This window comes from Diabrotica virgifera, chromosome 2, assembly GCF_917563875.1.
Source record: "Diabrotica virgifera virgifera chromosome 2, PGI_DIABVI_V3a".
In the NCBI taxonomy this organism is placed as follows: domain Eukaryota; kingdom Metazoa; phylum Arthropoda; class Insecta; order Coleoptera; family Chrysomelidae; genus Diabrotica; species Diabrotica virgifera.
Genome location: NC_065444.1, coordinates 280546827 through 280571906, shown reverse-complemented (window position 1 = coordinate 280571906; position 25080 = coordinate 280546827). Strand labels below are relative to the sequence as shown.

At 31.7% G+C, this 25080-nt stretch overlaps 2 protein-coding genes across 2 annotated transcripts in view; one reads left to right on the top strand and one right to left on the bottom strand.

The window, feature by feature from the left end:
• Positions 1 to 1530, bottom strand: part of LOC126880991 (pancreatic lipase-related protein 3-like) — a gene marked incomplete at its 5' end in the record, with an annotated part of 35767 nt that extends 34237 nt beyond the window's left edge. Inside the window, one exon of the mRNA XM_050645074.1 lies at positions 1412 to 1530. Coding sequence (XP_050501031.1) covers positions 1412 to 1530 — 119 coding nt within the window. The remainder of the gene's footprint in view (positions 1 to 1411) is intronic.
• Positions 1531 to 21955: 20425 nt separating this feature from the next.
• Positions 21956 to 25080, top strand: part of LOC126879888 (cell division cycle protein 16 homolog) — a 30389-nt gene continuing 27264 nt past the window's right edge. Inside the window, exons 1-3 of the mRNA XM_050643230.1 lie at positions 21956 to 22153; positions 22792 to 22941; positions 24897 to 25070. Coding sequence (XP_050499187.1) covers positions 22088 to 22153; positions 22792 to 22941; positions 24897 to 25070 — 390 coding nt within the window. The 5' untranslated portion in view covers positions 21956 to 22087. The remainder of the gene's footprint in view (positions 22154 to 22791; positions 22942 to 24896; positions 25071 to 25080) is intronic.

The window sequence follows — 25080 nt, the reverse complement described above, 5'->3', positions numbered from 1 at the left end:
TTGTTAGACAATCGTAAAAAGTGAAAAAAATATGTTTTGCCTATAAAATGTGTACAATAAAGAGAGAGGGTTATCTTTGCACTTCTATTGCCGGTGGTGGTCAACAGGGAAGAGAGAAATTCGCGGTACTTATCCCGCGATAAGTACCGTGAAGAAAGCAGAGAAAATGTCTTCCGTTTGTAGTTCAAAAAATGTCTGGATATCTAAGGGAGTGGTGAACGGGGTGGAGAATAGGGATCATTATTCAGGGTTGGCCTAAGAATCATTTAAACTTAAGGCTGAAAATTATTTATAATTTATACAGGGTGTCCCAAAAAGATTGGTCATAAATTATACCATACATTCTGGAGTCAAAAATAGTTCAATTGAACCCAATTTACCTTAGTACAAATGTGCTCATAAAAAAAGTTACAGCCCTTTAAGTTACAAAATGAAAATCGATTTTGTTCAATATATCGAAAACTATTAAAGATTTTTTTATTGAAAATGAACATGTATCATTCTTATAGCAGGATCATCTTAAAACAAAATTATAGTGAGAATATTCAAAATATCTCGATAAACACTGGCTTATCAAAAAAGTTCTAAGAGGCAAAAATGTTTTAAAAACAGTGTGTTTAACTAATGGTGCCACACTAATAATTAAATTGGAACGTACACAAAAGTTTGAGGGGGTTTAAAGGAACAAAACCCCCATAAATTTTTTATGGGGTACACAAATTTTACTTTAATTTTTATTTAAGATCCTGCTGCCATAAGAATGCCACATGTCCATTTTCAATGAAAAATCTCCTAAGAGTTTTCGATATTAAAAAAAAATTGATTTTCATTTTGTAACTTTAAAGGGCTGTAACTTTTTTTGTGTGCACTATTGTATATAGGTAAGTGAGGTTCAATCGACCTATTTTTGACCCCAAAATCTGTGGTATATTTTATGAGCAATCTTTTCGGGACACCCTGTATAATCAACGAAAAATATAAGTATTTTTCACATGTAAAAAATTTAACAAAACGTTTTTATACATTTTAGAGAAAAATGGCTCAAATAAATGTTGTAGATCATAGAAAGTTCTTTCGTCTTAAGAGTTTCCAAATTAAAATACGTAACCAATTGACTGAGATAATTTCAAAAAACACTATTCAATTTGTTTATCCCGAAAAGCGATTATTTAAACAGCTTCCCTTGCCCAAACAGGCACTCGAGGTATCTTATAAATCGCAATCGATTCTTTGAGGTTTTATTTTTAAGGTAAATAAGTAGAGAACTGTCTAAGCTCCGTTTTTTTAGAATGGAACATTAAATTAAAGTAAAACTTAGTAAACTTAAAGTAAAAAAACTTTACCAGTTTAATAAAATAATAGGCTCATATTGCTAGCCTATTGCGCTCATATCCTAACAATTTATACTTACCTTGTAAATAAATAAAATGTAATGTCCCTTATTGGATTGATCTCACGGCATTTCTGCTTATTAACTGGAAATAACTGAACATAAGCATCTTCTATACTAACTCCTGGAGGACCTACAAATTAAAGATAATTTTAAATTATATACATATGTCAATCATCGATGGTAAAGTTCTACAAGCGAACTAAGTCATTAATGTTCAGCTCAGTGTGAAGTTCTATCAACAAGGAATCTACCTATTTTATGGAATGATGCCTTGTATATTGAAGTACATATTTCCATTAATAGTAGTCCGCTGACCTGAATATTAATGATTCTCTTTTGAACCAGATTTCAGGTAAACCAGAATGCAAATAGACGTGAACATACTGTGCGCACTAGCAGATTTCAAATTACGGTACAGAGCGCTCAGTTGATCGGGAATTGCTTAACTCTTTATGTGGGTGATTAACTAATGTTTGACGTTTCGATTTTCACTCCGGACTGAATATTGTAGGGTCCCTTTCATCTCCTTTATTCGTCGTCTCCTTGTCTTATATTGTAAAAGGCAAAGAGTAAGGATGTACTCAGAAATTGGTTCCACGACGGTATAGGTTTTCAGATCTACGGATCTACAGATTTACGGATGAGGGTAATGAATGTGATGATTGATCACCACTGAACAGAAATGAAACGTAAGCTGTCTTTCATTTTCAAACGCATTTTTATTTTTTAGCTTTTAATACTAGTTAAATTATTCAATATAAATTAGTAACTAAGTAGTAATGAAAGAAGATTCTTCGCTATACATGTTATGTAAATGAAGGCACCATAAAAATTTTTTTCTCTGATTCTGGCCTTGGTTTAGAACTAGAACCTTTAGCCACGTAATTGTATAACTTATCACTAACTCAGGTGTAATGTGTAGTGTGTGTGTGTGTTGAGTAAGTGTCTTGTTACTTTGCAAAGTCGACGTCATTGTCTTTGCAAAGAGACGCTAATTGTATCCGAACGTCTGCGGTCCCTCCGGTGAGTACCGATCCCACAAGGACAGAAACTATTTTCATTTATTAATTTATAATAAATGAAAAAATTTCTGACCCTGGTGGGATTCGAACTAATTACCATTCGGAACTTTCGATCCAAAGGTTAGGCGCTCTTACCACTGAGCCACAGAGGGGGTCACCAAAAATTACTTTGTACTATTTATTAAGAGAGAGAAGAGAGAGAGAGAATTATAATTTTATTATGGCAGTTAAGAGGAAAGGAACATTTTGATGCCTGTCAAAATTTTCAGTGTGTTTTAAACGTAATCATTTTTTTTTTCGAATCCTAATGTGTGAAAACTAATAAGTATTTTTGAAAAATTTAAACGCAGAATAAAGGTTACTTTATTACCGAGGGCCGAAAGTCCCTTAGAATTAATAAAAAGTTTATTTTGAATGAGTTTAAATTTTCTCTTAGTTTCTTACCGCTGTAACTTATCAAAATAAACATTAAGTATATAAGTTTTCAGGGACTTTTGGCCCTCGCCAATGACGTAATCTTTAATTCTGCGTTTAAATTTTTCAAAGATACTTATCAGTTTTCTCGGGATTCGAAAAAAATTAATCCCATTTAAACAGCATTGAAGTCAAAAGTTCGTACCCATCCCCTTAATAAAAAATGTTATTTTCTATTAAGAGGATGGGTACGTATTTCCCACTGCAATGCTATTCAAATGGGGATTAATTTTTTTCGAATCCTGAGAAAACTAATAAGTATTTTTGAAAAATTTAGACGCAGAATAAAGGTTACTTTATTACCGAGGGCCGAAAGTCCCTTAGAATTAATAAAAAGTTTCTTTTGAATGAGATATTTAAAATTAAAAATCACTCTAAATTTTCTCTTAGTTTCTCACCGCTGTAACTTACCAAAATAAACATTAAGTGTATAAGTTTTCAAGGGCTTTCGGCCCTCGCCAATGACGTAATCTTCCATTCTGCGTTTAAATTTTTCAAAAATACTTTTTCTTGGGATTCGAAAAAAATGAATCCCATTTAAATAGCATTGAAGTCGAAAGTTCGTACCCATCCCCTTAATAAAAAATGTTATTTTCTATTAAGGCCATGGGTACATAAGTCGCAAATATTTTACGGCTATCCCTACTTTTTCTGCCTTTACACGGCAAATTACGTGTAGTAAAATTCACACTGGTATGGATATGTAAACATTACTAGAATGTCATTGTACTTGAAAATGCCATCATTAACTTAAAGAGATGGCTTTTGAATGTTCTTCGATAACTGTTATTTGTATAATTGCAAATGTATAACTATGTATTTAGTGATTGTAATAATTTATATGTACAACAAAAACTAATACTCAATCGAGAAAAGAGGAAAAATGTTAAAGTGATTTTTTAATAATATATTGTTACTATGGAACGCTTAAAATTTTAAACATCTTTAACAAGAAAATACTTGGATCACAGAATATATTATCCTGATGTATTCTCTGCTTGGATCTTCCACAAATAATACAAAATAAATAAATTTTTATTAAGTTCACGTCTTAAATCAATTATTTATCAAATACACTTTATATCAATATTATTTAATCAACAATTAATAACTCAAAATATTCCCGATGCCATGTCAAGTATTTAAAATTGTCACTGATTGTCACTGTCTGACTGACAATAATCTGACAATATTCGACTGAGTGCGTTGTAAGACAAAAATAGATTTGGAAAAATATTACCACGGACATGGTGTCCATTTTTTTCGAATCCTGAAAAAACTAATAAATACTTTTAAAAAATTTAAACTCAGAATGAAAGACTAAATTATTACCGAGTGCCGAAAATCCCTTAGAATAAATATAAAGTTTATTTTGGATGAGATATTTGAAATTAAAAATCACACTAAATTTTCTCTTAGTCTTTCACTTCTGTAACTTATTAAAATAAACATTATAGAAGTTTTCAGGGACTTTCGGCCTTCGGTAATAACGTAATCTTTCATTATGCGTTTAAATTTTTTAAAAATACTTATTAGTTTTCTCAGAATTCGAAAAAAATGAATCCCCATTTGAATAGCATTGCAGCCGAAAATACGTAGGTACCCATCCTCTTAATGAATATGTTAGGTCAAGTTATGTCAGTGACAAATTTAATTATTTTAGTATTGCAAGTCTTATTGATATAATTAAAGACTTATCTAGTACAGAATCAAACCATATAATCAAGTTTGTTAACCTTTCGGTTTTATTGGTTATTAAAATAATTGTTATGTATTATAATTGTGTGTATATTTCTAGTTCGGAGATCATTATCGTGTAACGTAGGAGTTTGCTTTAGTTTTTTCAAAAATTTTAATAGATACGCCTCAAGACAAATAACACTCTTACGCATATCGGACTGTTAAAGTATGCAACAAGGTCATATTTGTCCTTGCTGCTAAAAATATAAAACAATAATCATTTCGTTTTTATAACAACTATATAGGTATTTATAACTACGTGAAAAGGATAATACGAGTACCTACCGATATTATAAAATAAATATTGTATGATCAAAGTAGCAACCCGAATATTGTCAAAATCATGCATGGAGTGAGACAGGACTGTATTTTGTTTAGGTACTCTAATGTTCAATTTCTACTCTGAAAAAATATTTATTGAAGCTTTGTACGAAATTGAAAAAAGTATTCCACTAAAGAGGCACAAGGCTAAACAATATTAGATATGCAAATGACGCCATAGTATTTGCGGACATCCTAAAAGACCTACAAATCTTTACAATCATAAAATCACGTATCACAGTCAACAGTATGGACTCAACATAAATGCAAAGAAGACAAAGCTCTTGATAATTAGCAAGAAAAGGATAACAGAAGATCTACTCTACATCAACCAAACTCCAGTAAAAAGAGATCTATTACAACTACCTCTGACTCTTACCACCATTAATAATAATTCTAACAGATTATGCGAAATGAATCCAGATAATATATTATGTCCTGCTATAAGCTATACCACAATAAAAAACATTTGGAAAGCGAGATCCAGCAAAAAGAAGAACAGCCTGGTTGAAAAACCTCAGAACGTGCAGCACAATACCTGTGCAGCTTTTCCACGCTGTTGCAGATAAGATAAAGAATGCCAGGATGATGGCCAACATTCATCGCGGATAGACACATCAAGACGAAGGAAAGATCTTTTGAAAAATTAGAGAAGAAAAATAATAACACACGTAAGTGTTAGTGTAAGGAAAAATGAATCAATAGTTATCTCCGTTACTCATAGAAAGCTTCAGAATATGTAAATTATAAGAAAAATGTCAATATAATAAAGCAGTATTTCCGATAAAAAATTCACAGGAAAGGCGTTAAAAAAACCAATAAAGTTTGGTACATAAAATACACATATTATGAATAAAATAAATGGTTACAGAATGGGGAACAAAGAAATCCAAATATTATGGTATGCAGACGACGCCGACGCCTCGCTAATCGCCGAGATAGAAGACGGTCTCCAAAGATTAACACACATCTTCAATACAACAGCCAAGAAATACAATATGATGATATCAGCAGAAAAAACCAAATGTATGACAACATCTAAATACCCACTACGATGAAAAATCGAAATTGATGGGAAAATAATAAAACAGGAAGTAAAGTTTGGATATCTGGAAATATATATAACCAGTTACGGAGATGTTGAAGAGGAAGTACGACAACAAAGCTTAAAAGCAAGTAAAGCGGCGGGATCTCTTAATGACACAATCTGGAAGAACAGACACCTAAGACAAGACAAAAAGCAAGAATCTATACAGCAGCAATTAGACCTATATTGACATACACGGCGGAGACAAGACCTGACACATCTAAAACAAGAAGACTGCTAGAAACAACAGAGATGAAAATACTTCGACGAATATCAGGGAAAAGTCTGTTGGATAGGGAGATAAGCGAAAACATAAGAAGATCATGCAATGTAGAATTAATAAATGGATGGGTGACAAAACGGAAACAGGAGTGGAACGAACACATTAGTAGAATGGCAAAGGATAGGATAGTACGAATAGCACGAGATAAGTCACCAAATGGACGAAGAAGTATTGGCAGACCAAGAAAAAGATGGTGCGGTAATTTAAACAATTTAGGAGGCTAATATTGAAGAAGAAACAGGCTTTAAAGCCTACATACAAGAAAGAAGAAGAATAAAATAAAGGAATAAAATCCGTACCTACATTATATTCTGAGAAGATATATCATTTATTTAATTAATCAATATTTATATCTCTAATTTTTCTATTATGCTAAATTTTTGGATACAGATATTTATTTTAGACGTAAATATTCTAATTAATCCCTCTAATACTATAAAAAATCTCCTAATTACACAATTGAATAATTTGAATTGAAAGTGACAAAAAAAATTATAAATTATGTACATAATAGGCTCGCACGACCCTCTCGAACCACTTTCACTCGATTTGATCGAAAAAATATAACTACATTTCTTGATCGGTTACATAATAGGTACACTGAAGAATGTACCCGGTAAAGATCCGATTAAACACACAATAAGGTGAGATAAGAAAAAACACCCACGGTTTAACACTACCGACTATCCTCGCGAACTTCAAAGAGTAGACATCGTACACCTGATCGTCGAGATATCTGAATTTCAACTCTAATCATCCCTTGTTCCAAAACAAATCAGTAGGTTATCAGCCTCTCCGACAGAGCAATTAGATTGTTCGACCGTATCAATATACCTCAGGCCATAAAAAAAGCAAAAATAGCACTAACAGTTAATTTAAACATACATCATCTCATCAATAACAAAAAAAATAACAAGACAAAGAAGAATTAGATGTCTCTTCCCTATATAAACTTGCAAATCTCGTGTTTAAACATAACATTACAGTTGCTCATAAAAGGTACAATCTTTTGAAAAGGAATTTTACAAAATTAAAAACAAAAACCCCTCAATTAAAAAATCGCATGTTATATATTAAATTATCTGCTCAAATTGCGATGGGTTATATATTGGACAAACCAGCCAGCTACTTAACTTAAGAATGCGATCTCACAAATATGACAAAAGAGACTCAACAGTCCTCACAAAACATAAAAATGAATAGAAACAAAGATTTGGACGAAACTAAAATCCTAAAAACTGAACATCACAGAAAAAAGAGGGAGCTACTAGAGTCTATATAAATTAAATATAGTAACAATGAAATAAGTGATAAAAATAATATGTCAAAATTTTAAACAAAATATATTTCGATTTAATTTAATATACACAAAGGAACAATTTCAGGATTCCTGTGATGTGAAAACGGGTGACTGTTTAGTTAAAAAAAACAAACGTCAAACTTTGGCATACTTGGTAAATCAAGTAAGTTTCTTTTTAAGTTTTATTAGAATTTTTCATAAAGTGCTTTTTCCTCAAAAAAATTTCTTGAAAATTACATGTGTATCCTGCCGAAACGTTGAAAAAAATGAATAAGAAACGTCATAATAACATAGACAATCTTTTTAAAGAACCTAAGCCTAATAGTTAATTTTTCTTGAAAAAGTCATAGATATCCTGCCAAAACGTTGAAGAAAATTAATAAAAATGCCGTAATATCATAGATTAAGGCGAATTCAAAAGCGATAAAAAAATTTTAAAATCTCTTATAAATTCTGTCCATAATAGGCTCGCACGACCCTCCCGATCCACTTTCACTTGATTCGATTTAAAAAAATATTACTATATACACTTGATCGGTTACATAATACACTGAAGAACGTACCCGGTAAAGATCCGATTAAACACACAAAGGTGAGATGTGAAAAAACACCCATGATTTAACGCTACCACTGAATAAACTTCTACTAAAAAGTAGACATGTTACACCCAATTTAACGTTGAGATTTGAATGGTAGCAGGGGCAGAGTCTGTCTTGTCTTTTCTATCCACTTTCGTGATGCAGAACTAAAGTTTCATAAGTTTAGCGGTTTTGAAAAAAAAATGTGCAGATAACAAAGAGCGCAAGGATTTCTCGATCATATTCATGACACCAAACCGATTTATTAGAACGGGGTTACAATAATTGATTTTTTTATTAAAAAAGAGATGAATAATTATTCTTAATTGAGTTTACAAGTTGTACAACACAATAGTTTAACAGCTAATTAAAAAATAGACTCACTGACAAGAAAACTAAACCACTAAATGGTCTATCATACAAAAAGGCTAAATATTGAAAGACAAAAAAGAAATACTAAATTAATAAATTGAATATTGTTAATATCTCTTATATAGCGAAAGAAAAAAAGAAATAATATAAAATATTTAATAATAAAGAAGACAGAATGTCTATAGCACAGCGTTTCTCAACGTTTTACCATTTGCGCCCCAATTTTCCATAATTATTTTCACCGCGCCCCCCTCGTTCAATAACAATAAATCAATGCAATAATACATAATATACCTTGAGCAGCATGAAACCTAATAAACTAAAAAGACATTGGGAAACGCTTCACAGTGAGTACATTAACAAATCCCGAGAATTCTTCGAGTTAAAATTAAAATGGCGTGAAAAGCAAAAATTAGTTTTAATAAAAATTTTGACTGTGAATGAAATAGCTTTACTTGTCTCTTATAAAGTCTGATATTAAATAGCCAGATCTAAAAGCCTAACACTATTGGTGAAGATCTTATATTACCAACTGCAATCAAAATTGTAGAAACTGTGTTTGGAGATAATTTTGCTAAAAAATTGGAGTTTATACCTCTATCAAATGATACTGTTGCCCGCCGAATTAGTGATATAGCTGAATATGTACAGGATCAGCTAATCAGGAAGTTGCGTGAAAAGCTATTTTCGATTCAGCTTGATGAGGCAACAATAGCAATAAATATGCTCATTTTATTGCCTACGTTCGATTTTGTGATGGCAGATCAGTAGTAGAACTACTTTTCTGCAAACCAATAGAATTGATAGCAAAGTCGCTTGCATTATTTGCTATGTTAAATGATTATATAAATGAAGCAAAAATAGAGACACTGTATGATCAACAAAGAAGCTCTGGCTTGAATATTGTGCTAACTACGATTGTAACAATAGTTAATTATCTACATAAAAATGAGACCTTTGAAAACTAGAATCTTTTCTGTACTTTGCAAAGACATGGATGCGGTACATTCAGCATTATTATTTTATTGTGAGGTAAGCTGGTTATTACGTGGGAAATTTTTACGTGTTTTGAATTAAGACATGAAATCGCCATTTTTCTAGAAGAGGAAAAGAGGCCGCAAGCCAAGATGTTTCACGATGGTTTATTTTTGATGAAATTGAGTTACTTGGTTGATATATTCGAGAAACTAAATATTTTGAACTTACAACTTCAAGGGGCCAATACGAATATATTTGATACGAATGATAAAGTTAATGCTTTCTGTAGAAAATTGAAATTATGGAGCAGAAATTTAAAGGAAAAAACCTAGAAATATTTGAAAATGTGGATGAATGTTTTAAAACTTACCAGGTTGAAGCACAACACGTAAAAGTTTTTTTGTAATCATTGAAAATCATTTAGCAATGCTGACAAAAAATTTTAAAAGATACTTTTTTGCCGACGACCAATTAATAAGTACCTAATAGTTATGAGTGGGTCGGGAATCCGTTTCAAATAACACCCGAAGAGCTCTCTACTGCAGAAGAAGAAACCTTCATAGACTTCACAGCAAATGCCGAAATCAAGAAACAGTTTAATATTAGATCCCTCTTTGAATTTTGGGCAGGGGTAAATGATGAGTTTTCTGCACTGAAAACCAGAGCGTTCCATATACTATTACCGTTTTCACCATCCTACCTTTGCGGAACAGGATTTTCCGCGATGGCTGCTTTAAAGACCAAATATAGATCGCAGCTAAATATAGAGAAAGAACTGAGAGCGTCTATTTCTAATATTACACCCTGTTTCGATAAGCTTTGATCTGCAAAAGAGGCCCAAGGAAGTCATTAATTTACATTAAACTTGTTTATTTAGTGTTCAGTGATCATAACTATGTATAGCTCCTTGTTCATGGGTATTTTATTTTTTGTTTGTCAGAATTTTGTTTTGCTTTGATTTTAGTAAATTAGTCAATGTTTTACATGTTTTTTTTTTAATATTTTGACGCCCCCCATGGCTAAAAGCGCGCCCCCTTAGGGGAGCGCGCCCCACAGGTTGAGAATCACTGCTATAGCACGTCCAGAAGAAACAAAAACTTTTTTGATTTTTTTTATCCATGGTTGAAGATCCTCATAAGTAAGTAATCACTTACTCCGTGGCGTTGCAACCCTTCGTGGGTTTTAACCGACTCGACAACATGCCTCTATTCTTCTCTGCCTTGAGGAATCTCCATCCAGTTCTCCACATCCATAGCTTTCAGGTCTCCTGCTATATTATCTCGCCACCGGAGACGAGGGCGTCCACGTGGTCTGTTTCCAGTTGTGACTTTTTTCCATACCAGCCTTACTGCTCTTTCGTCAGAATGTCTTCTGAAGTGCCCTGCCCATTGGAGTCTTCTGGACTTTATTTCTTTTACTATATTGGCGTCTGGGTAAAGTTCTTCGAACTCTTTGTTAGTTATTATTAGGGAGCGAATTGTATGCTAAATGCATATTGCATGCATATTTCGCATATTTGAGAACTTTATTAAATTTTGCATATTTTTAAAGAAACATGCATATTTTGTGCCTATTTAAAACATTTAAGTCCAAAAAAAATTTTAATTTTTTAATTCGACACAAAATATTTCCCCGCACAGGCTGTCGTATCTATTAATTCGAGAACTACCTGAAGAGAGACGGCTCATTCACGCTTTTATTATATTTAGTACAATTTGTATCCAAATTTAGTAGGTATCCATAATTCTGGTGATTCTTTTAAATCCCCTATTTTTAAAATAATTTACACCTTTAACCATTGTTTTACGATTTTCTCACGGGAATTGAAATATTCACGCTTTAGATCAGATCCTGTCCTTAAAAGGCTTTAAAACTTAGGAGGACATATACGAAATTTTTAATGGAAATTTTGAAATTGATTTTGGTGCAGAATTTTCGACTTTAACAAGTTATTTTAAATACGCCCCAATTACTTTTGTTGATGTTGAAAGGAGTTTTTCAAGTTATAAAAATATTTTATCATCTGATCAAAGAAAATGTTTCCTCGTAAAAAATTTGGAAAAACGCATTGTAGTGAATTATAATCGAAGATATATACAGTGTGTCTGCGTAACTTGGAACCATATTAATAATATCAATTTTACGAAAAAAAGTCATTCTTTATAAAGTGCTCTGCATAGTCTAAAACCTAAGACGCAATCATCAGATATCAAATTTTATTAACAGTATACGAGGTATGTCAAAAATATGAATTTCGCTCAAGAGTAAAGTGCCTTTATATTTCACAATATCGAAAATTGTTATTAAAAAAAGTTGTTTGGAATTAAAAATTATGTTATAATCTGCATTTACAGCCTTCTAAGTGAAAACAAAATTTGAAAATTTTCCTCAAAGTATGTGACACCCAACATCATTTTTATTTATGATAGCTCCGCTATTATTAATTTTACGAAAAAGTTAATCTTTATAAAAAGTTCTGCATGGTCTAGCAACCAAGATACAATTACAAGATATCAAATTGTATTAATTTTATACGAGGTATGTCAAAAAATATGAATTTCGCTGAAGAGTAAAGTACCTTTAATTTTCACCATATTGAAATTTGTTGTTATAAAAAGTTGTTCGAAACTAAAAACTATGTTTCAATATGCAATTTCATCCTTCTAGTTGAAATATTGTGAACTATAAAGGTATTTTACTCTTAAGCGAAATTCATGTTTTTTGACATACGGACATACCTACCTCGTATAAAATTGAAAAAAAAATTGATATCTTATGATTACATTTTAGTTTTTTGACTATTCAGACATTTTTATAAAGAATAACTTTTTTCGCAAAATTAGATAAGAATATCGGAGTTATCTTAAATAAAAATGATGTTGGGTATCCGAAATTTGAGGAAAATTTTCAAAAATTTTTTAATTCGAAGAGTGTAAATGCATATTACAACATAATACTTAAGCGAAATAGGTATGTCAGAAAAGTTACTCTTGAGCGAAATTCATATTTTCTGACATACCTGGTATATTATTGATAAAATTTGTTATCCGATCATTGCATCTTAGGTTTCAGACTATGCAGAGCACTTTATGAAGAACAACTTTTTTTTGTAAAAGTGATGTTAAAAAAGTTTCCCATATGGTTCCAAGTTACGCAGACACACAGTGATATTGTTGTTTTATTTTAAACAGGTATTGGTATCAGTTTTTGTAAAAAATGTGAATAAATTACATATATAAAAAATAATGATTTTATTTGAAAGATAATAAATAAGATTGCCCCCCCCCCCTATAAAAGAACCCCCTGAATAGAATAGAACAGAAAATTTGTGGTTTCTCGAAATGCGCATTTTGTGAATTTTTTCTGCATATCTTGCGCATATTTCGTAATTTTTTACTGCATATATATGCGCATATTTCATCAAAATTGATCGCATATAAATCCGCTCCCTAGTTATTATCCTATGTTATCCTGCTGCTTCATCAAGTATAGGCCCAAAGATCTTCCTTAGGATTTTTTTCTTTCCCATCCTCTTAAGGCTACTAGACTAATTAAAGCCGAAAATCAAGTCTGTCAAACAACTCTTCGTAAATATAAAAAAAAGAAAAATGGCATCCCTATAAAGCACAATTCGTACAGGACTTGAATGAAGACGATACAGATCGCAGAGTGGAGTTCTGTGACACAATGTTAAATATATTCAATACTGGTCCTAATTTTTTAACCAAATCCTTCTTTCAGATGAGACTATCTGTCAATTAAATGTCAGATGAAAATCCTCATATTGGACAAAAGATCAATGTGTGGGCAAAAATTACAGTAGTTTACAACCAATTGCAAAATGCCGTTTTTTGTTAATTTTTGCTCTCTGAATATGATTATGATGGTAAAAAGTTCCTAACACGTAAGATTTTTGAGTTATGATTTGTTCAAAAAAATTAGTTATGATTTTTAAGTTATGAGTATTTTATTACTAATTTTTTGAAGTTATACTGCTTTAGGCGCGATTGAGAGTAAAATTTCATAATACTGCGCGCATGCGCACACAGACAGTATGGCGTTTAGTTGCTGAATCTTTCAAGTTATGTATAAATATATCAGTGCAAGAAAAGGTGTGAAAACAATATATTAGTGTTTTTAGTGAATATATTTATTATAATTTTTGTGTCTCTGGATTTGTCTTCCTCAGGAGTAATATGAGTATTATTAAAACATTTTATTGTATAATATTTATTATACTTTACCTTCCAGTCTGTTTGTTACCGTGAATTGTCATTAAGTACGTCCGAACCGATACAGACACAGTCCTATAGTAGCGTATTTGGTATAGCATTCGGCCAGAGATCGAGAGGTCTTGAGTTCGAGTCCGGAGCAATCCTACACTTTTTTTTTATTTTTTTGAAAGCGGTAAGCACAAAATTAGTTTTGTGTCTAAAAAAATTTAAACAAACTGTTTAAAGTATATTTATTTTTAAGAAATCATATAATAGAAGTATAACTTCTTACGTGCGTACAAAGTACACACACACATTCTCTTTTTAAAACAGTCATTTGTAATATATCGTGGCGTGATCTTATCAAATTAACGTTTTTCCTAAAAATTATGCATAATTTGGCAACGCTGGGATATCTCATGTCTACGAATAACAAATTAACATTTAAATAAAGAACAAACCAAAGGTAGTCCTTAATCAGTAAACTAAACCATTTAAACTTATATTATAGTTCTAAACCGTTTTAACGACTGTTACTCCTGCATGACAAAAGTGTCTGGGTTTTCAAGGAAGAGCAAGCATAAAATTGAATATCCAGATATTACCTCAGCAATAAAACCGGTTTTTCATGGAGAAAATTTACCAGTTCCAGGACCTCGGCAAATTGGGAGAAAGATTTGGAAATGCATGGTGACAAAAGTGAACCTGATGATGTATCAGAAAAGAATGATTCTTATTTTCCCGAAAGCGACGAAAAAGCACCTTATTGAATCCAACAAGCTGAATTACATGATTTAGTTCGAGATCTTCACTTGTTCAAAGGACATGCTTAACCCTTAGGTTCCAGATTACAATAATGGATTTTTTTGTGTGTTTGTGTTAATCCAAATAGTGTTATGGCAAAATTGGGATATGCACAAAATTGTGTACAAAAGACAATATAGTTTTTGTTTCTAGTTCTGAACTTATGTGTATATGGTATATAAGAATTTTTATAAAAAAACAACCATATTTGATGCATTCTATAACTCCAAATCTAACATTTTACTTGACCAGACAATGTACGGTGGAAGCATACGCAGAAATGCGCGGCACTTTAAGACGAAGATAACTCAAAATATATACGTAGTGGAACATTTTGGTGTTTGAATTCGCATTCAGGATGCTTTAAACTCCTCTTTACAGCTATTTTAACATCAGTCGCAACTTTTTTTGTTTATTTGTTGACTAGTGTTATTAATAATACCTATATTGGACCTTATTTTTGGGATAGAACCATACAAAATAAAAAATGCTGGACATTTTAGAATTTGAGTTAATTCCAAAAGTAGCCAGACTCTTTCCTGATGATATAAATCCTCATCCTGTGATTTAACATCTCTTGATTTATTTTTTATGGGGTTGATAAAAAGTAGACATGTTACACCCAATTTAACGTTGAGATTTGAATGGTAGCAGGTCTATTATAAATCATTTGAAATGCTGGTCTATTATACTCTAGTGATTTCTCAATAATTTGCTTTATGACGAATATTGCATCTGTACACGATCTTCCGTTACGAAGACCCTGTTGTTCATCTGCTAAACTTATTATCTGATTAATTTTGTCTTGTATTTTAGTTGTTAGAGTAGTCTCTGTAGTTTTATCAGGGCTTAGGACCGGCAAAAATTCTGTCGAACTACTAGATCCTCCAAGAATACACCACGAAGAGTTAACATATTTACTAAAGGCGTAAAGGGGGTGGATGAACGAGCTACTCCCGAAATGGTAAAAGACGATTACCTATTTTAAAGAAAGAAAAACAGAGGAAACGCTAAGAAAATTGAAGAATAGAAAATCATCTGAAGATGACCACATACGAAACTACTATTATAATATACCTAAGCACTGGCGAAGCGTCCATGTAACCACTGTTACCATTGGTAACAGTTAAAAATCTTGCAAATAAATATTTTATTACGATGAATAATTCTTGAAATAATTGATGGATTCGACCGTTACTTGATGGAAGTTCATTTTATCTCACAATAAAACACTGAAAAACGTTTGTTTTCTCTACTTCCACAAAATTTATTACAACTATGTTATTACTACAGCTGTTTCGGCAAAGTGCCTTTCTCAAGTGATATATTTTACAATGTGTTTGCCTTTTTAAGTCTTTAAATGAAGAGGTTGAGGAGTGGGGAGCTGTTTGTCTCGAGTTGGTCATTCAGAATTATATCTGTATTTTTCAATTTATTAATTTCCATTGATTCTAAAAGTGATAGCTTAAGGCCTTTATTTTGAATATGTAGAATTTGAATCTCTTCATTGAAAGAATGATTATGATCTAGAAGGTGAAGTGCGTATGTAGAAGTGTCTGTTTTTCTATTGTTGAAAGCCCTTTTGTGTTCTGCTATCCGTTTGTCAAAAGTTCTGCCAGTTTGACCGACGTAAGTTTTCGGACAGTCACCACAAGTTAGTTTGTACACACCACTCTGTAGTTGCTTTCTCTTTCGGCTTTCAGAACTAACAACAACTTAAGCAAACATATTAAAAACAATAAAAGCCGAAAGAGAAAGCAACTACAGAGTGGTGTGTACAAACTAACTTGTGGTGACTGTCCGAAAACTTACATCGGTCAAACTGGCAGAACTTTTGACAAACGGATAGCAGAACACAAAAGGGCTTTCAACAATAGAAAAACAGACACTTCTACATACGCACTTCACCTTCTAGATCATAATCATTCTTTCAATGAAGAGTTTCAAATTCTACATATTCAAAATAAAGGCCTTAAGCTATCACTTTTAGAATCAATGGAAATTAATAAATTGAAAAATACAGATATAATTCTGAATGACCAACTCGAGACAAACAGCTCCCCACTCCTCAACCTCTTCATTTAAAGACTTAAAAAGGCAAACACATTGTAAAATATATCACTTGAGAAAGGCACTTTGCCGAAACAGCTGTAGTAATAACATAGTTGTAATAAATTTTGTGGAAGTAGAGAAAACAAACGTTTTTCAGTGTTTTATTGTGAGATGAATAATTCTATTTACCAATATTTTTACCAATAGAAATATATTATTATATTATGTGGTAATAGTACCTAACTCAGTAAATATCTCACTAAATAGCCAACTACTCGTAGACACGAAAATATTGGCGAGTTTATGTGACTCCGTTGCACTTTATTATACTCTGTTATCAGACTCATTTCTGGTGACAATGGTTACATACGCACGCTGGCGCTCGGGACCGGGTAGTGACTGAAAATTTTGAAGAAGCGACGGCATAAGCGCGCTGCGTATCAGTAGGGCTGTTACCAAATTTAAAATTGGTGACAGTACCTATAAAAAGTGTGCGTGCAGTTAACCATAGATGAGTGTCACTTCTTAATCGATCAACTACTTGAAAAGTAATTCTCCTTGTATAATTTTGAAGAAAAAAAATGAGATTATTAAAAATGAAAGACCTATTTTAAACAATTTAAAAAAGGAATCAACAAAAGTAGTTCGATATTTTAAATTTAGTTGGTACAGTGAAAATCATTGGTTATGTGGTTGCAAGAAAAATAAACTGTATTGTTGGCCATGTCTTCTGGTTTCTATAGAAAAATGGGTGGACCAGGTTCACGATTTAAATGGTGTTAGATTTTTAAAAAGGAGACATGAAATTTCTCCGTTACCTACATGTATAGATAGGTATATGTATACCCAATTTGATTCAGTTTGGCAAAACAAAAATCAAAAGTTCTCTTAACCAAGCTTTTAAAGCAAATATTGTTAAACATAATGAGTTTGCTCAAAAATAGATATAGGTCTGGATCCCGCGTATGAAAAAAAAGTTGATTAATAGCAAGCTGAAAATTTGTTAATAGCTTAAGGGTGTCTAGTCGAATAAACTTTGATATATGGGAACACTGAAACAGGGGAAGTTTTAATTGTGGAACAGGTTAAAAATTTGGAACGGTCACAGCACGAAAACGGCACATTTATTTTGTCCGACAGAACAGACTTAAACTCTCCGAACAGAGATTAAACTCTCATGAAAAAATCAGACTGCTATTTATTACCTGTCATAATTCCTGTCATTTGACATATTCTACATGTTCCACTCATTAAAACGCCCATTTGGTGATAAATAGCAGTCTGATTTTTGCATGAGAGTTTAATCTCTGTTCGAAGAGTTTAAGTCTGTTCTGTCGGACAAAATAAATGTGCCGTTTTCGTGCTGTGACCGTTCCAAATTTTTAACCTGTTCCACAATTAAAACTGCTCCTGTTCCAGTGTTCACACATATCAAAGTTTATTCGACTAGACACCCTTAAGCTATTAACAAATTTTCAGCTTGCTATTAATCAACTTTTTTTTCATACGCGGGATCCAGACCTAATAGGTATATGGTATATCCTTAGCACACTTATAATAGATACTGTATGTTTTTGGGCCAAACAAGAACTAGCGTTTCGTGATCATTTTGAGTGCGACGACTCTGACAATCGAGGCAATTACGGGGAATTGTTAACATTAATTACCAAAAAAGATCAAAAATTTTGTCAACATCTAGAAACATCTGTTTTTTCGAGAGTCATATACAAAATGATATTATTGAAGCTACACTCACCGGCACAAAATTCCGCCACCCAAAATTTTTGATTAAGTTTGACAATTTATAACTTTATTATTTGTGCTCCGATTTTCAAGATTCTTACACCAGTTTGTAGGTACATGTATTCATATTGTTTGTTATTATTCCGGTAACAAAAATTTTTGCTTGCATGTCATTGTACAGGGGTGAAAGGAAGCGTTGTATTTTCTCCTAATTTTAAAAAATTGTGTGGAAAAATGGAATAGCTGATTTTATTTCATAGTCCTGTCATATTTTTCTGGAGGCATCACCAACATTTTGTTTTTTGAATTATCCGAATATCTTTTTTCTTGTAAGAGCTGTACCATTTTTTGTAAATAAAAACACTGATTGACTCAAACAATTGAGGTTGGATTGATAAGATTAGAATGGCCCGCATGCAGCCCAGATCTCAATCATATTGAGCATTTATGGGATGAATAAAAAAGCTATCTGCCGTCATCCTAGGCCTCCAGAAAAGATGGTACATTTATGGCCCTTGTAGAGGAATATCGGGCTATTCCCCAAGCAAGGAAAACACATCTTTATTAGATGCTAAACAGATTGCGAGCAGTCGTTGCTGCAAGAGGTGGACATGACCGCTATTGAATTGTTTTGTTTTCTTGTTAAATTTGTTTTGTTTTGTTAATTTTAGTGCGTTTGATATTTTTAATTAAATAAACCTTCAAAGCAGTGTTTTTAATTACAGCTCTTACAAGAAAAGAGATATTCAGATAATTCAAAAAACAAGACCTTAGTGATACCTCCAGGATAATACAAAAAGGGTATGAAACAAAATCAGCCCTCCAATTTTTCCACAGAATTTTTTAAAGTTAGGAGAAAAAACAACGCTTACATTCACTCCCGAATAATAGCAATTGACATCAATACATGTACCTACAAACTCGTGCAAGAATCTTGAAAATCGAAGTACAAATAATAAAGTTATAGATTGTCAAACTTAATCAAAAATTTTGGGTGGCGGAATTTTGTGCCGGTGAGTGTATATATACATTTAGCCATATCTTCATTTTTTTAAATAAGATTTTTTGCATCTGGTTTTGGTAACACTTCAGAAAAAGTCACGCGTCGCCACTGTACCTAAGCATTATTTAATGTACATTTTATAATAATTTTTTAATTTCATAAAGTAATAAATATTTTAATGATTGTATTATTGTTTTCCTTCTGTCAGTAATTAACAATTTCACCGTCTAATAATCCAATCTTATAACTATAAATACACTAAGCGTCAAAATTAACGCATCACCTTAAAAATGGGACATTTTTAATGTCGCGTCATATTACCCGTATCGTATGCACGCCAAACTCCAATAGTGAATTCTTACTTGTATGCCAAAAAATGCCCAATAACTACCTCTTAAAACCTAACAAATTTCATTTGCATATCTCAACCGGTTTTAGAGCAATAAATAAATCGTTAGTTTACAAGAAAAAATTCAACATCCCGTATCTCGTAAACGAAGCATTTGCGGACACATGTTTATAAAGTAAACGGTCATTATTTTTTCATGGAGAATTACCCCTTTAAGTTTGTTGCACTTATTTAGAAACACCCTGTATTGATGAAAAACGTTGCTAGTTGTAGTTGTTAAAGTACCTAGCTTTTTTATTATCCAACATAAGCGAATGAATCAAAAAGCAAAATGTTAAGAAAGCATAAGGCTACAGTTGTTCCACAGGGTATTCCAAACTTTGAGGAAAAAACACACTATCATTTTTACACCCGGTATACAATGACACTTATCTGTTTAGCAACAATATTATTACATCGATATTCTTGAAGAATAAAGCTATAACATACCTATTAAAAAAATCACTAAAATCGGACAACAGATTTAGGAAATATGAGACATTAAAATTGTCCCATTTTTAAGGAGGTGCGTTAATGTTGACGCTTAGTGTACAGTAAATTTATAAGTGTATATGGGACATTATTACAATATTATGCTACTGTTGCCTGTAACATAAAAGCAAAAATGTGTTGTAGATATGCAAAGTGGAAAACCTAGATACAGTATTTCTCATGATCATCTTTCAGTGCCTCACAGTTTTTCGATTTCTTTCTAACGCATTAAATTGTATGTGACAGAAAAAAAGGCACGTCGGTGATTACATTTCGTCGGTGACATTTTTATAACATTTATTCTAGTTATTCTAGTTGTCGATAGATGGCGCCGTAATAAAAAAATAATTTTTTTTAATTAGTTAATAATATTACAAATATAATCTGTATAATTTATAAGACTATACAAATCAAAGAAAATACCATTTTATAAATGCAAGAAACGCATTTGATTTGTTTTTATTCCAAATTGAAAATAAAATGTGACAACTGTCAGATTTAACTAAAATGTCATGTTATAATAAATGTCATAAATGTGTATTATCACGGACTTACCCTTTTTCCTATCATTTGTTACGCACTGAAAAATGATCATGAAAAGGACAATAGAGAAAACTTCTTATATTGGCAATCATATGTATATGTAATATTCTTACAACACTTTATAGCGAGGAAAGAAAATAAGAAACCAAAGAAGTAGAAACACCAAAGAAGTAGGAATAAAAATGAACAAGGGATAACAAAGAAGCATGAAAACCAAACAAATAGTCAAAGAAGTAGGAAAACCAAAGAGCCCTTGGATTTTTTTCAAAATTTTATAATTGGATATAATTCCGTCAATTTGATGTTCAGAGTCAAACTCTAGCATTTTTCTTACATAAAATTTTCCACTCATTCTTCTTCTGTGCTCAGAATTTTTCTAACGCTTAAGATTCGTGTAAAAAATTCCGTTTGGAGACATATAAATGTCCAGAACTATATTTCGTATCTATATATAAATTTCGTAAACTTAAATAAAAATACATATTGGTGTCTATTTGCCTCCAAGAGTCAAACTGTAGCACTTTTCTTACATAAAATTTGCCTATTGTAATTATTTGCCTATTATTGCCTTGTTACTTCTTCTCTGTTGTTACTACTTATTTGTTATTCCTACTTCTTTTTATTCCCACTTCTTTGTTTTTCCTTCTTCTTTGGTTTTTCTACCTCTTTTTTATTTCTACTTCTTTGGTTTTCCTACTTATTTTTTATTCCTACTTCTTTTGTTGTCCTACTTTTTATTTTTATTCCTACTTCTTTGGTTTTCCTGCTTCCTTGGTTTTCCTACTTCTTTGTTATTCTTATTTCTTTGCTATTCTTACTTATTTTTTATTCCTAATTCTTTAGTTTTCCTACTTTTTTGTTATTCTTGTCATGATTCTTGTGACTTATCTTTCGGACTTTTGTTATTTTGAACTTCTGGACTCCAAATTGAGGCCAATATTTACTTTTAATTTAAAAAAACTTTTTGGATATTAATGTCCCTCTTTATCTATATATTCATTGAATGTACCCTTGTACCCTTGTTAAATATTTAAAAAAATAATATTTTTAATATCTGGCTGCCGACTACACTGAGTACAGTCAATATACAATGTATAAAAAAGAAGTGGATTGTGGATAGAGACACAGAATAAAGAACAAGGAAAGAGAAATCGAGAAATGACACATGACAACGTGACAGAGTGACAGTCATAATCGACAACATAACAGAAAATATTTAAAAATGTTTTAAAAAATAAATTTTATTAACCCCTATTTTTTAAGTATTAAGTGTAGATAAATTTCAATAACGAAAACGAAAATGAAGACAGTTAGTAATGTTAATGTTGACCACTACAGACAGCTCGTGCAGACTTACATAGATCTGGTAATTATTTTTAAAGTTTGTAAAATAATTCAGAGTATTGCTATTCACCAGTATTCTGCCTATATTATTATATTGTCTACTTAACTAGGAATACTATGTCTACTCTTCTTATGGTTCCATGTTCTATTGAGGATTTAATATCAAGGCAATTCTTATTTTACTTACAGCAGCCCTAAATAATTGGTTAGAGCTCAGACTAAACCATTCCCTTAGATTTCATAACCAGGAAATTCGTCCTCTTCCTACATCTCTTTTACCTTTTATTTGTTCTCTAGAATCAAAGGCAGCAGACTATAACGAGGATCTTTTACTATATTACCGAAATATTCAAGCGTCCCCCTCTTAATTGTCTGTGTAATTTCTCCCCTGTTAGTAACCCTATAAAGGACTTCAATATTGTTAATTTTGTCTATCCATGATATTCGTAGCATTCTTCGATAACACCAACGCTCAAAAGCTTCCAATTTCTTAATATCTAATTCCTTCAATGTCCAGACCTCGGATCTGTAAAGCAAAGTTGTAAAAACGTTGCAACACAACAACTTAATCCTTAGATCTATCTCGTAATTGTGTCTTATGTGATGGATACACATATTTAGTCCATTTTACCATTATATAACAAAAATTATTTTTTTTAGCACATTTATAGTACTGCCTTATTTTGGGCTGATAAAGTGGTAGCGTTAACTGGACATCCAAAAGACATTTACAGTTTAGCACAATGTATGTTTCTATTGAAACAGTATCACAGAGCTGCCCACATGCTAAAATCAAAAAACCTCGAAAAGGTAAGTATATATTCCAATAATTTTTATACCAAATTTGAAAAAGTGACTTGATAACAAAAAGAAATGCATTTTACATCTACTTTACCACTGGGAGTGGATATGGTAAGGAAAAACTATAAAATATTATAAGACTAAATAAAGTTTAACTCCAAAGGGTGCTAAAAGTTAACATTATATAGCTTATTTGTGTTTTTAGAAACGTTCAATTGAATGGGTGATTAGAAAAAGGATAACATTCCTGACAACCAAATTTTAAGAAACTGAAAAAGAAAACTCTTTATGCTTCGAAGATGCTAGAAGATGGTCAGTGATTTTATCGTTTTTTCGCTCAGCAAATATAAGATACAAATATTCATACAATGGCTTTCTCACTTGACCAAGTTAGATAGCCATTCTATGAATATTTGTATCTTACTGTAATTCGCCATATTTTTGGAATGTTATCCTTTTTCCAATAACCCATTCAATTGATGTAAACATACAAGGTCCCATTTGCAACAAAAGTCCAATACTTAAAAACGTTCACCTCTGCAGCACTAAGTCTTTGATAACCTATTTGATTGTTTTATGGCTTTGCATTTTTCAATTTCTTGCACAGCATATAAATTAGATTGTTCCACCAGTAACACAAGAAACTGATCTCAAAAAAATAAATCCACCAGCCCTTGTACTGCAAAATTTGACATATCCAGTTTCACACTAACACTTTCTTGGAAAATAACTAATTCAGCATTTTGTTGAATTTCTGTCCACAAATTGTCATTTGCATTTGATGTTGCATGGAAATCATTGTTATTATCTTTAATTTTGGGATCAACTTCACTATTATGTGAATTCTCAAAAAGCTTGCCAAAAATCCAGTCAGATTCATCACTTAGAATTTCCCTAGTACCCAATTTCATTTTGAGTCAATGGTCTTTTCTTTTCCATATTGGTTTTTTGATAATTTAAGTACAACAATAGGGAACTTGCATGAAATTTTAAATTCGAAAAAAATGGTATAAATCGCAATAGAACATAATTTAGAACCTGTATCAAAGATAAAAAAGTTTTGTTTGTCTTTCGTTTGGCCCCTAAAGACGACTAAAAATTCAACTTATACCAGCCACCCCAAAACGTGTCGTGACGGCATGTCGTTGTATGTTTACATTCTACACCAATTGTATATATAATTTTAAATTAGACATTATAAACGTCAGTAAAAATACAGTTATGTGACGTTAAAAGTGTTTTTGATCGTTTGAACTATTCATAGAAAATTTGTACTTTTACAAAATGGTTTTATTTTCAATAGCAAACCTTCTTTCCTTTCCTTCAAAAACTGTATCAAACTCCAATCTCAACAAACTGGTATATATTATTACAACGACATACGATGAATGTCATTAGAATATAAATATTTTTCCTTTATTCCCCGAAGACGAGCTGGCCAAATACCCAAGTAGGTGGATACCAATAAACTAAAGAAGAAGAAGAAGAATATATGTAAATATAACCATAAACAGAACCACATAGTTAAACTCTGTGACGTCACGGGTCGTTTGAACTATTTTAAGATAAAGAAGACTTTAAATTTGTACTTCTAAGTTACTATGAGTTTTTGAAGCGTAAAATTTTGTAAATCTTATTTTTATACAAAACTGAACATTATTATGTAATAAAAAAAAATATGCAAGTTCCCTATTATAAAACAAAACACTCATGAAAGAAGTAAATGTGATGTACTCGACAGTTTCTGAGATACTACTGAAGAATATGGACGAGTATATTTGATTTAGCTATAGGTCAAAATAGGCCTGCTGCGAATTAACTCGTAGTTGACTTTCGTGAAAAGATTTATGTTACAGAAGCCAACTATGTGATGTGAATACTAGAAACATGTCATATAATATCCTCTTAATTATCGCTAAACATACAATTTTGGGGTTATAATACATAAAATAAAATTGTTTTAGACCAACCTACAATGTACATATTTGACTGCCAGATGTTTATATGAAGCCAATGAATTAGCTGAAGCTCTCAAAGTTATAAACAATATAGAAAACATTAATTTTGTTCCCAAAAACATTTTTTCTCCGCTATTTTCCAATTCTCAGTCATTATTGTTTGAGAATACACCAAAAAATGTAAGTATTT